The sequence below is a fragment of the Ceratotherium simum genome, chromosome 8 (assembly GCF_057802395.1).
Source record: "Ceratotherium simum simum isolate JZ-2026a chromosome 8, ASM5780239v1, whole genome shotgun sequence".
NCBI lineage: Eukaryota > Metazoa > Chordata > Mammalia > Perissodactyla > Rhinocerotidae > Ceratotherium > Ceratotherium simum.
The window spans coordinates 61,789,348-61,803,121 of NC_141907.1; the positions used below are offsets into that span (position 1 = coordinate 61,789,348).

The window sequence follows — 13,774 nt, forward strand, 5'->3', positions numbered from 1 at the left end:
ACTTTCTGTGCAATATTTTAAAATACCGTCATTCTGTCAGCAAAATGATTGTCACAGGAAGTGTAGGGTACAGTTTTCTCTATTCAGTGAGTGACAGGGAGCCACAAGACATTGGAAGGAACTGAATCTGAGGAAAAAAGAATAACTTACAAAAGTAATTTCAAAGTTACCAAGAAGACTGCCCCAGAAAAATGTCTCTTTAGTGTAGTCAGACTTCCTAAAATTTATATGTAACTTAGGCTGTGGATGAATGGATTTCCTATGTTTGTAAATAATTTTACAAATAATCACTCAATAGTATTGTAATTAATACAGTATCATATTTGGCAAAGGTGATTGGGGGGAAAAATCAGTTACTGATTACATTCTCCCAGAAACACCTTTCCACATCAAGATCATTTTCACTAAAAAAAATAACAAACTACCCACAAATGTCATAACCAGCATTCAGTTCTACTCTACAGGAAATATCTGTACTTGTCCTCACCAACACCGTGTATGCATTCTCCTGATTCACAAAAGCACAAGTAAAAAATCCTCAGGTTTTTTCAACTATCAACTCATGGGCACCACCCACCGCATACCTCACCCCACCCAAGCCCGTCCCCAATTGATTCCTACCCATAGGAAAGTAGTCAGAAGACCGAATTATTTTCCTGGAGGAATTATGAACTGGAGATTAGCATGAAATGCAATATGTAACTTTTAGGAAATTAGGCGCATTTGAATAATGTACTCACTGAGGCTACCGTTTTACCCTGGGTTCCGAACTCTCATTTACTTCTGTGTTGAGGATGAAATGAATGGAGGAATAGAACATAAAATGGTATATATATATTTTAAGCACAAAGTTTGGTGCATGAGGCATACTGAATAAGGTTAGACCAAGTAGCATTAACAAGTGATGCAGAGACATTATAACCATGGAAGTGGTCACAAAATTCTGGAGCTACCAGCACCCAACAACAAAAATTACTATACAAGAGTTTATTAAATACTTGCTAGACACATGAAAAACAAAACAAGTGGTCAGGGACCACAGGATTTTATAAAGCCTAATGGCCAACCATGTCAGCCTGTTGTAATTTAACCTCCGGCCGGAATGCTCTCATCACTTGCCAGCTCTGGGTCTTCTGCCCTCTTCTCTACAACAGGCAGTGAGCCAGTGAGGACGCGGACAGTTCCCCACGTCGTGGTCCAGGCCAGGCCAGCTCTCGCGGTTCCTTCACCAAGCTCAGGCCACGTTAGGTTCGTATGAGGGGTGCTCTTTCATCTGCAGTTCCCTGTGACTCAGAAGAGAGAGGACAGTGAAGTTAGTGTCACATCAGAAACTTCTCCCCAGATGTGAAAAGCTGAGGGCGGTGGAAGGAGATGCTGATAGGAAGGCAGTCATCCCCCTCACCTTTCTCTTCTCTTGGCCTGCTCCTTCTTGCTCTTTCTTTAACATTCGCCCTAACCTTCTTGAGGCAGCCTGCTCTGATCACCCTCCTTCTCCCCCCAGAATAGGAGCAGTACCCTTGACCCGGACTATAACCCTCATCACACTCTATTGAATTTGCGTCCTTCCTGGTTTGAAACCTAGCAGAGAACAATGTCTCGGAGGTGGTGGGTGCTCAATAATTGCTTGCTTGTTGAATATGTGAACATAGTTAATTGTAGGAGCAGTAATAACATTGACGTGGGCTACCTTCTGTGCTCATGAAAATCTCAGTGACTGCACAATGTCAGACTGGAAGTAAGATCCACAGAGAGAAATGGCAAAATAGTGGCCTCACACCTAACGTGACGGGCCTGGGTTAAGAGACATAATGGAAGAACATGGAAGGCAGGGAACTCTGAGCTCATCTTATTCAGATGGTTTCCACCTGTTTCATTTCCTACTTCACGTCTGCCTCAGACACTTAGTTGAGGCAGCTAGGAGGAAAAAAAGCCTTTTTGCACAATAGAAACTTCTGAGAATTTAAGAAGGCTTCTACAGAAAAGGCTCATTGAAGGTATTTAGACACCTGGGTTGGCCTGCTGGTCACTTAGGGAAGCCAACCTGACCCTGTTTATCCCATCCATTTGGGGTTGTTCCCATCCCTCCAGGAAATTAACTACTCCCCTGCACTAATCATTTATTATGTAATGATGACTCAATGGTAGGTATCACCTGATACATCAGGGATTCTTTCCAAGCAGGTCTCTGGCTGCCTTGCTCTCTAATCTTAGAGCAGTTGTATTATATAACTAATGTTTACTGAGCTCTTACTAAATGCCAACATGGGGCTAAGTGCTTTATGTGTACATCATCATCCAATCCTCATGAAAAACTCCTAAGGGAAGCTCTATTATTATCCCATCTTACAGGTGAAGAAACCGAGGCACAGTTTCTAGGGTCACACAGCTATTAAAGTGGCAGAACTGGGATTTGAACGTAGGCAGTCTGACACCAAAGCCGAGGTGCTTAGCTGTTATATATTCTTCTTCTTCTTTCAGGTTATTTTCAAAGATGTAAAGCTTACTCCCAGGGATTCCATTCCCACCAAGAGAGCCCCCAATACTGGACAGTCCCATTCTATCACCCCTCCTTCTTTGACACGCTTCTCTTGCTTCTCATTTGGTCCAGCAGTAATCATGGAATCACCATGCCCAGCATAAAACCTCAGAACCCGCCCTAATGATCCAGCTGACAGCCCTTCAATGAGGCACAGCTGAATTCCTCAGGCAACGCTATCTAGTAAGGGAGGAGTCCTCCAGCCACTGCTCACCTCATCCAAAGATCCTTGTCCTTTGCATGCAAGCCAGGTAAAGACCAAACCAAAGAACACGCCCAGCGCCATGACAATGTAGGGGATGTTGGTGATGATCAAAGCAGTGTTAATCACCGACTTCAGCCGATTCGCAGTCTCTTGATCAATGAGAACACTCTAGGGGGGAGCAAGAAAGTAGTATTCCCTTGATTCCTAAATATCTGGGGTGTAAAGTTTTTGCTATATCTTTCTCTCAAATCATTAAACATAATTTGGATATGTCGTCCTGTTAGAAGACCAGACACACTGAAAATCCATTCATAAATTAGAGCAAGCAGAGGAGGCATTTATTCATACACATCTTCCCTTTTCCTCTGAAGATGTTTTACTCTCAAAATAGGTTGGAAAAAGGAGGGGAAATATTCAGAAACATTGAGATAGTATCACCTTTTGTTTTGTATCAGACAACTCCAACTCATCCTTCAAAATCCAGCTCAGCATAACTTCATTCCAGAAGTTTTCTCTGGCCACCTCAGGCCTGGTTCAAGGCCCCTTTACGCACTTGCATCTCACTCTCTAAAATCCTCCATCACTGTCTTTACACTCTGCATTCTAACTGTCTGTCTGCCTGTTGGTCTCCTCACGACTGCGAGGTCCCCGACGGCAAGGCTTTTATTTCAACACTGGGTAAAGCACCCCACACACAGTAGGTGCTCAATTAATGTCAGTAGAGTAAATGAATGAATGAATAGAACATTCCAACAATGGTATGTGGAAAAGTATAATTTCTCTCTTGGTTAGATCTGTACTAATCAGGACCAAGGTCTTAACAGAAAGTGTTGAGGGAAGTCTTGAGGTTAACCAGAATTCCAGAGGGTGTTGACAACTAAGGAAATGTTCTAGAATAACACTTTCTGTATGCAAGGCAAAGGTATTATTACCTTAAACTGCCATAGGTAAGGTATCTGGAAAGCTTAATTCCATAAAAATTCTGAGCAACAGATGGGACTTTGGGCTTAACTGAGGCTCAACGTGCATTGGACTGAGGCAGAGAATGCGGTTCTAGGGCTGGTTCTTCCAGTAACTGGCCAAGGCCCATCAGGGTCAGAGTTTCTGCCTCTGGAGAAAGGAGGTGGGAGAGCAGTCTCCACGGTTGCTTCCAGGTCTAATGTCTTATTTTTCTAGAGTAAAGTCACGTTCTTCTATGAGGCATAGGTTTTGCTCCATCGTTCCCTGGACTAAATCTAGTCTTTAACAAAAAGCAAAGTAAAAGTTGGGATGGAGGGGACTTCAAATATGCCACGACTATGAAGACAAGCTAGCAGAACAGGGCCCTTCCTTATTTGCAAAAAGCTCTGCTCTCATGCCCCTCTCCACAAACAATAACAGTGACGACCCAGGAGCAATTGCAAATAGGTCCTATAAATTGGTAAATATTGGCTGAATTTTTCCTATGAAACAATAAAAGTCTTGTCTTAGAATTGTAATCACAAACCCTTCAAAAGTTTATAAATGTGGCTACCAATATAATGCCAAATGAAAAAAAAAGATATAAAACTGTATCTACAGTTTGGCCCCAACTAGGTAATATCAAAACCAGAAAAATACTAAGAGGCAACATAAGCAGATGTCAACTGCACCTATCTCTGAGGGACAGACCTGTCAGTCACTCACTTTTTAAACAGTTAAAAAAATTTTTTAAATTGAAGTATAATTGACATATAACATTATATTAGTTTTAGGTGTACAATATAATGATTTGATATCCATATAGTGATTCACTTATTAAGTATTTTTTTTAATTTCCCAAGAGTTCTACAAAGAGCACAGGTTAGTTTTACAAAGTGTAAAATATTTAATTATTTTTTACAAAGTTGTTATCAGAAAAAATTTTACAACACATTATTGAGTAAAATAAAGCAAGTTAAAAGCAATATGTTGTCCTGGCTGAGGTTTTGTGAAAAGTAATTTTAATTTTCCCCTTTCTTGCTAATCTTTGTTACTAGATTTTCTACAAAGAACAAGTATTTTTAAGGAAGAGAGAAAAATAATAAAAACTTTAAAAAATGCAGCTGTTAACAACAGAAGCCAGCCAATGGAGAATTTATTGAGAGGGAAAAAGGCTGCAATTTTCGCCTTAGAACTAGGCGGAAAAGGGAGGGAAATTGAGGAGATGTAACTACATACAGTAAATGTGATACGTAATTTGCAAAAGAATTTATCACAAGTTTCTTAAAGAGCAGGTGTTTTCTGAGCTTTCAGAATATGCTTTTATTTACAAAACTTCAATTTATACATAACATTTAGGGATAAAATTTCTGTAGGTACACTGTGAAAGAAATATTTTTTTCAGGGAAACTCCTGTTGTTTGAACTAAGACAGGATCTGTTTCCTATAATTCACAATATATATCTGTTTACCAGAAAGTAGAAAAAAACTCAGTACTATGATGGATAAGGCAACCAAGTATCACTGAAATCAATGGGCATATATCACCTGCTATTTAATCATTTCTTTAACCACCTTACACAAAATTTTCATGTAATGTTGCAAATCATTTTAATTTTGCTCTCTTTTCCTCCTCCTCAACTAATGAATGGTACACCAATCACATTTCACAAACAGCCAGAGATTCAAAGATGGAGGAGACCCATAGAAATGTTGAACTGGACATCTATCTGAGTCTATTTATTATATGGCTATTTATTCTGTTTCAACTGTGTCTGACGTGGTTTCATTTACCTTTACATTTTGTTTCTCACATAATCAGCTTCCCAGAAAGGAGTTTCACCCAAATAATGTTCTTGAGAAGGGCAATTTCTTTCTGCCATTTTCAAATCTCAGACACAGGCCACTTCGTGTAAACATATAAACAGAAATTTTCTGAGGACAAACAGGTTTTTAAAAATCACCTTTCCCTCTGGTTCACATCTTAAATTACACATAGCTATAACAGCGGACATCATGATGGAAGTTTCCCAACCTTCCACAGGTAAAACGCACCTGTGACTCCGTCCCAGGACTTACCTCATTGATGTACATCACTGGGAAAACCAAGGTTCTAATGTTTCCCGTTTCACTACAAAGACAAAAGATGAGATTATTTTATAGACATCCTCATGATAATGGCACACTGCTCTGAAAAGTTTATATGATAATTCCAGCATGCTTATTTCATTAAATTACCTGGAATTTATGCAGACTTCTTAGTTATCTTTGCAAACACATATCAACCAGAAGTTAGATTCCAATTTGTCAGTCTAGCAATTCCAAGTGTTGCACATTTATGTAAAGTGTTTTTATCAAAACACAAGATCCTGAGAACAAATTCATCAAAATGACTACTCTTCTCCCAAGAGTTATCAGAGGGAAAGCTACAGCCAGCAGAACAATGCTGCCATTCTTCAGAATATTTTGTAATCAGGCGACCAAGTCTTGTCTTCACAGGAGCCCGGAGCAACCACTTATTGAGTGTTTACCATGTACCAGCTCTGTGCCCACCAGCTCTCTACCTCATGCAGTAGGTATTACTGTCCCAGGTTTAAAATGAGGAGGTTATGGCTCAAGAGTAATTTGCCCACGACCACCATGAATAAGTGGTGGAGCCAGGACTGTAATTCCATTTTGATTCTAAGGCTCTAGATCTTAACTACTAAATACTGCCTCCAAAATACACACACAGGTGACAAAATGCATTCTTACAAACCACATGTGCTTCCTAGAAAGATCCATGACATGTGGGGTTAAATCTGGCAAATCTGATGGGGGAATCAACCAAGTTTTATAGATAGATAGATAGATAGATAGATAGATACTTATGATGGAATAAGTGAGAAGCAATAAAATTAATAAGGAAAGTTAAAATATTGATGTATATGAGGAAGCCATTTTGGTTTAAAAGTGATTCAGCCTGAACTTGTTTTTCCAGAATGGCCTGACCTGGCCTGTCACGTATGCATTGTACGTCTACTTTAAACATTAAACAGTATCCCAAAGCAAAGAACGCTGCCTTTAAAGACAGGGATGAATGCCTCCCCCATATCAGCATTTCTTTTTTTTTTTTTTTTGTGAGGACGATCAGCCCTAAGCTAATATCCATGCCAATCCTCCTCTTTTTGCTGAGGAAGACCAGCCCTGAGCTAACATTGATTGCCAATCCTCCTCCTTCTTTTCCCCTATTTCTCCCCAAAGCCCCAGTAGATAGTTGTATGTCATAGTTGCACATCCTTCTAGCTGCTGTATGTGGGATGCTGCCTCAGCATGGCTGGACAAGCGGTGTGTCGGTGCGCGCCCTGGATCCAAACCCCCAGCTGCTAGTAGTGGAGCGCGTGCACTTAACCGCTAAGCCACAGGCCGGCCCCCAGCATTTCTTTAAAAATCAGAATTCCTTCCCAGAAACTAGGGTCAGATTGACCTGCTGTGCACATAGCAAAACATCTTGTGACTGTAGTAAAAGAAAATAAAAAGGTATAAAGCCATGCTGTAGACCTCGCTTCTCCACAGTGCTTTCTTCCCTGGTGGAGAGAATGCTTCTGGGCTATCATCCTCCAGCTGGCTCACACGATAAACTCACCCCATTTTTAATCTATAGATTGATTACTGGTTACTTGTGTCGACAGTTAGATAAACTATAGACAGAAAGAAAGAATAGATAGACAGATAGATATAGATACAATGATACCATGTATAGTTTTACATCCTGTTTTTTCATTCAACATTAAATCACAAGCAGTTTCTCATATCCAAAGAATTCCCATTGAAAAGTCTGAGCGGGAGATTCTACTTAGGAATCCTAATTAAGTAGTGGTTTTTAGATGGAGAGTGGGGAGGGAAGGCTAGACTCAGACTATTTTAACTGTCCACGTGAGAGCCTGTGGCTGGCCCCGGGTGGGAGCAGCGGGAAAGAAAGGAAGGGAGGCAACAGAGTCACAGCGAGGGAACTGCTTAGTGCAGTGGGTAAGAGCAGACTCTGTAGCCTTATTAGCTGTGTGAGTCCTAGCAAGTTATTTAACCTCTCTGTGCCTGGGTTTCCTCATCTGCAAAATGGGGATAATACAGGGTTATTGTGAGGAATAAATGAGTTAATGGATGTAAACTACTTAGAACAATGCCTGATCCATGGAAAGCATCTATAAATGTTTGGTTAAATAAAATAAGTAAATTCCAAGACCAAGGCAGCCTATGAAAATGCTGATCTTGCCTCATCCCTGAAGGGCAGGGTGAGCAAACTTAGAAGCAGGCTGTATTCCTCCCGATATCAACCGTACCAGAAAGTCAATGTAGCACAACTACCCTCCGCCTCTGTAGAAAGAAGCAAAACTTACATAAAGTCGTCTAATTTTCTGACATAAACGTTGATTTGGAACCTCTTGGCTGCTCTTAGGATAACTCCAGTCAACTGCAAATCAGAGAAGTGGAAAGACAACATTAGGATTTACTAAAACCACAAACACAATTTTTTTCAATAGAGCACTATTTCCGTGTGGTTCTGATAAACAGAGTGGCCACCGCCATGTCTGACAGAGTGGGACAAGGGCAAACTGACCCAGGAGAACTGTGCATTGTGTTGCAGCAGGTGCCTGGTGGAGCAATGTTTCTCAAACTTTAATATGCGTGTGAATTCCTGGGGACCCTGTTAAAATGGAGATCCTGACTCAGTAGGTCCAGGGTGGGGCCTGAGATTGGGCATTTCTAACAAGCCCCCAGAATGCTGCCACTTTGAATAACAAAGCCCTAGAGGACCCTGGGAGGAGGGAGACCCAGCAGATACCCTCTGGTGGATGTCCGGAGAGCAATGAGGACTGTGGTCACAGGCAGAGCATGGTGCCCAAGTACAGTCGGGGCCCACCTGACAGGGCCACAAGGGACAGCTGCAGCGGTCACCGTCCCCTGACGGCTCCACCTCTGCACTCTGCACTAAGGTTATGGGGCTGCGCCCAGCCCCTGGGGACAAGCACCTGCTAACAGTCTGACTGATGAAAAGGAACTGACTGATGGCTAAGAGAGAAAAGGGAGAAAACCACACCAGATCTCATTCATAAAAAGATAAGACCACCAATTTCTCAGATACAAATGCAACGAATGTGGCTAAAAATGAAGTCCCCATAAACTGCTGCACTAAAAGGATGTTTTTGCTTTTCTTTTATCGTGCCATGTATTCAAAAGGCCAAGAATGAAGATATCTGACCTTTAGTTCAGTTCCTATAGTGAGAAGCTCTCACACTGTGAAATGATATTCACATCGTGTTAACAGGGTTTTAGTTTTCTACTCTATGAATACAGGATTAAAGTATATGTACGTCTGATGCCTTTTACATAATATAAGAAACTCTCAAAAGTACCAGTAGAAAGAGGTTTGCCAAAAGTGACTGAAGCTAATATATATATTTAAATTTCAAGCAAAATATGCCTGGCAGTGAGTAAGCAGAGGAATGTCTTCCACCTTGCTGATCTGTGCCCCGATGGGAGAAACATGTATGTGTTCAGGTCCGATCTTCTTCTGGCGACAGAAGATTGACCAGGTTACATGGGTCCAATCTCAGTTGTTTCCAATGATGGAACTTCCACTGTTGCTTTTTTGTTAAAGCAGATTTGCGATATTTCTGCATATTTGGCCACAGAATTTGGCCTTCTAACTAAAGGGCTATGAGACCATGCACCACATTCCACTGAGCTGGGTTTCCTCCACTTGAATGTATATGAAAGGAAGATGGTATATTTCTTAAGAGTGCTCAGGACTAAACTGGTGAACACTGTATAGACAGACAGAATAAAACACACGCTCTTTTACCAGGAGGACATGTGTACTCACAGGATTGATGTCCACAAACGTCTCATGATATTCCTTATTTGGATGCATGCCTTCTATGGCAGAAACAAACTTCTCATCTGCTTGGTAGAAGTGTGGGAAAGACATAATAATAGGTGCACCTGCGTTTTAAGCAAAACAGAAATGGTGGTGTGGATCTTAAAAGTCTAAGATGAATATAAAGTTCATGACCGCAAACCTGTTTGCTAAGAGGGGGAAAAAGCTATGCATAAGTAAACTTGGGTGGCGGAGAGGGGCAGGCCAAAATTCCATTCTACACCTCCTAGTTTGGGCCTTATACTTCATTTTCTGAGATCTCATTTACTTTCACATCATTTTATTCCACAATATACTGAAGTCCTGGCTAAATTATTTATTCTTCAGCAAATATTTACTGAATGTATAAAATATAAATGCTTTATACACATTATTTTAATTAACGTTCCAAGCAGCCCTATGAAGTTAGAACCATTATCTTCATTTTGCATTTGAGGAAAGTGAGGTTCAGAGAAGTTACAAAATGTACCCAGGGACATGCAGCTAGCAGGCAATGAAGGCGGAATCCTGACAGAATGAGGGGTGTCTCATTGCAAAGCACTTGCTTCAACTACAATTCTCTACCAGTAAACGGGCTTCTTTCCCCTTGCTTTTCTGTCCTTCTGTTTTTATTTTACCTAAGACAGGCTTTGTCCTTCTGCATATGTTGATGCAGAATTTTTTAAGACTCTGCCTGGTCATGCCATGTGCCCAGCCTCTGATTAGATCAAGGGCTGCCCACAGGAAGACTCTGGTTTTTTCTTTCCTACTCATTTTAAGAAACAAATAGGGAAGCAAGTTATTAAAGGAAATCTATTCTAGATTTTGCTATTGAAGAGGAGAGAGGGATCCAATACTTGCTGCCAGGGAAAAATATTTTTGGAGAAATTAGCTTATTGGCAAGCAATTTATTTTTATTTTTATTTATTTATTTATTTTTTTTGTGAGGAAGATCAGCCTTGAGCTAACATCCATGCTAATCCTCCTCTTTTTGCTGAGGAAGACTGGCTCTGAGCTAACATCTATTTGGCAAGCAATTTAAATCTGCTGACATATCCACCAGTCCACGGCTCAAGATACACATCATTTGTCACATATACAGAGTTTTGCTTTTTATTGCTAACGGGTTTCACAAGACATAATTTCCTTCTTCGTGACCTACAGTGACCTTTAAAATGTATTTTTACAGATCTGTTGAGGACTTAATAAGGGCCAGACACTGTCCTGAGTATTTCACATATACTATCTCTAACCTTCACACAACCTTCCAAGGAAGTAATAAACAGCCCATCTTACAAATGAGAAAACTGATGTCCAAAACCCTCCTTCATCAGGTTGGCCAATTTGCTAACAAATAGAACAGGACTCAAACTCAGATCTGCCTCACTCCAGAATACTCCCTCACCTCACTATCCAAAATGTGCCCCTGGGGAATTCAGAACACTTGAGGATAATCCTGGAGAGTTTAACGTTTCCATCCACACTTAGGAATACATAAGAGGCAAGAGGAAAAGATTTGTAGCAAGAGGTTTGACTGGTGCAAAGTAGAATCTTTCTACTGATTCTGACATCAACTTCTTGAGGAAGCAGAATGTTAATAAAACAGCAAGAAAAATATGTCTACATTTGTGCCTTGAGCCAGAAGCACACAGGCTGCGCGTGCAGGGCACTGTTTCAGGACCATTCACCCAGGAAGACAGCAGCAGAGGTCAGAAGCAGGAAGCTGTTTCCATTCACCTTTGGTCTTATCTTTAGGTAACGGGTGCTGTGTTCCCTGGCACAGGGGTGCCCAAATACGTAGGCACCATCTTCATGAGAATCACCTGGAGCTCATGTTAAAAATATAGATTTTGAGAGGCAGCCCTGATGGCCTAGCAGTTAAAGTTCAGCACGTTCTGCTTCAGTGGCCCAGGTTCGTTTCCCAGTCGCGGAACCACACCACTCGTCTGTCAGTAGCCATGCTGTGGCAGCAGCTCACATAGAAGAACTTACAACTATACCATACTATCTATTGGGGCTTTGGAGAGGAAGAAAAAAGGAGGAAGATTGGCACAGATGTTAGCGTAGGGCAAATCTTCCCCTGCAAAAAAAACAAAACAAAAACACAAACAGATTTTGGGGCCATAGTATGTGGCCCTGGAACAGATATTTTTAATGATTCTCCAGATAATTCTGATGCAAGACCAGGTTTGGGAGCCACTGCCCCATCAGACAAAGATAGGGAGGTATACCACTGACCTTCAGCCTTATCCCAAAAGGAGATTTTCAAGCTAATTAGACAAGGGGGCAAAAGTTAGCACATTACTTGATTCAGGAGAAAAGGACAACTTCATTCAGGAGAAAGAAGTTACCAAGTTTCTCAAGAGAAACTTCAAAGAGGAATCGGAGCCTAGGAGGAATCATGGTACGAATAGGGGAAGACCCTAAGTCCCAGCAGGGATAAGGATCTGATAAAAATCAGTTCCTTCTCTGCGCCCTAGTTTCCACAATTATAAAAAGAAGCCACTGGGCTGGCCCGGTGGTGTAGTGGTTAAGTTCACACGCTCCGCTTTGGCAGCCTAGGGTTCGCGGGTTCGGATCCCAGGCGCGGACCTACACACCACTCATCAAGCCATGCTGTGGCAGCATCCCATATACAAAATAGATGAGCTAACATCAGGGCCAATCTTCCTCACAAAAAAAAGAGGTCATTGGATGTCTATCTAGCAAGACTACTGTGAATAATTATGCAACACATAATTGTTAAAACTAGTCCTCAAGATGAAGAAAATGCACTGTCAGCTGTACTATCAATAATTCTGCCTCGTTCCTAGAAAGGAGCAGAGTGTCTCAGACATTAAGAAACACTGGGAATTGCAGTCAGGGTGTAAAACTAACTCTGCTTGGAAATCACTGAGAATCTTTACCAAGATAGGTACTTCCTTATTACCGAGTTCTCTTTCTCTTTTAGCATTGCTTTGAACATGAAATCAGTTAACACTTTACACATAATAACTACATATAAATATGGAAACCACTGAGAAAAACGCCTCGCTGACCAGTGACTGGTGTAAATGCTCAATAAACATGAACTATTATTACTGTTAAGACGTCTACACTACTGCCCAGAGAAAACACAACATGGCATTCTAGCGAGAAAAGGCATTACAGAAAAGCCAATCATTTTTTGCCATTCTATAGCCATCTTACAAAACATTATTCTTAAAAGGTCAGAATCACTCTTTCTATTGGGCTGACGACATTCTTTGCGGAAGAACACCAATCCTGGCCTCTGCACACTCAACCGCAGGCCCCCTCTGAGTTCTTACCATTCTTGCAGATGCTGACATTCAAGACTCCTGAGCCCAGGCAGTTCCCTTTAGGTATGCAGAAGCCGGCGTTGTCTGAGGTATTGGCTAATATTTCTGCAGGCACCTTATACCGAAGGGCAGGCAGTCCCCGGACACTCTCAAAGTCACTGAAAGTTATATACACTGACCTGTTAGGAAGGAAAAAGAAAAAGTCAAGGTGGGTTCCAGTCAGTGCAATCTGCCCCAAATCAGTAAGTTAGCACCCGTTCTCAGGTACAACGTGGCGGAAAGCTTACACAGTCAGTGGAAAATGAAGATGAGAAAGAAAGCTTGCAAGGAGCTCAACCCACTCAATGTGTCATAAAGTAGAAGATGAATTGGAACGAAAGATGATGTTTAAGATGCAGCAACTATGATAATATCCAAAAAAGGCCAAAGAAAAAAAATATAATGTGTGGTAGAAAATTAAGAAGATGACCTTTAGAATGGAGGCTCACATTGAGAGAAATAAAAGAACCATCTAGACCAGCATGGACATGCCAGTGTGGACGAAGCAGCAGCAAAGAAAGGGAAGCACAGGGGAAGGAGAGGCAAAGCAAGAGCAGAAGAGGCGGTGACGGGCTTGGCCTGGAGGATTCTTAGGGCCTGGAAAAGTGCCAAGTTAGACAGATACTTGATTAGACTATATACTTTGATACCCATTTCCCCCAAATAAAAGTAGTTTCCATATTTTGCCCCAGTCGTTTATTTCAACGAAGTTGGAATAATTCTGCCTTCAGTCATTAGGGAGTTTCAAACAGGGGTCCCGTATAACACGAACCACCCTGGTATTTGCACGGCCCCTGAGTAACCGACAAAGCCCTTTCACATAACGTTGTCTTAATTCATCCCTCAGCCCTGCATGTGAA

General features: G+C 41.4%; 1 protein-coding gene across 4 annotated transcripts in view; it reads right to left on the reverse strand.

Moving 5' to 3' along the window:
• Positions 1–819: 819 nt before the first annotated feature.
• SCARB2 (scavenger receptor class B member 2) overlaps positions 820–13,774 on the reverse strand; it is a 105,739-nt gene continuing 92,784 nt past the window's right edge. For 2 of the 4 annotated variants that reach the window (XM_087434442.1, XM_087434441.1), the window contains exons 7-12: positions 12,885–13,054; positions 9,544–9,662; positions 8,057–8,130; positions 5,760–5,811; positions 2,751–2,909; positions 820–1,289 (exon numbers count right to left, since the gene is read on the reverse strand). In XM_087434442.1, the coding sequence (XP_087290568.1) occupies positions 1,245–1,289; positions 2,751–2,909; positions 5,760–5,811; positions 8,057–8,130; positions 9,544–9,662; positions 12,885–13,054 (619 nt within the window). In that variant the 3' untranslated portion in view covers positions 820–1,244. The remainder of the gene's footprint in view (positions 1,290–2,750; positions 2,910–5,759; positions 5,812–8,056; positions 8,131–9,543; positions 9,663–12,884; positions 13,055–13,774) is intronic. The other 2 variants (XM_087434443.1, XM_004430852.3) reach the window with 1 other exon arrangement.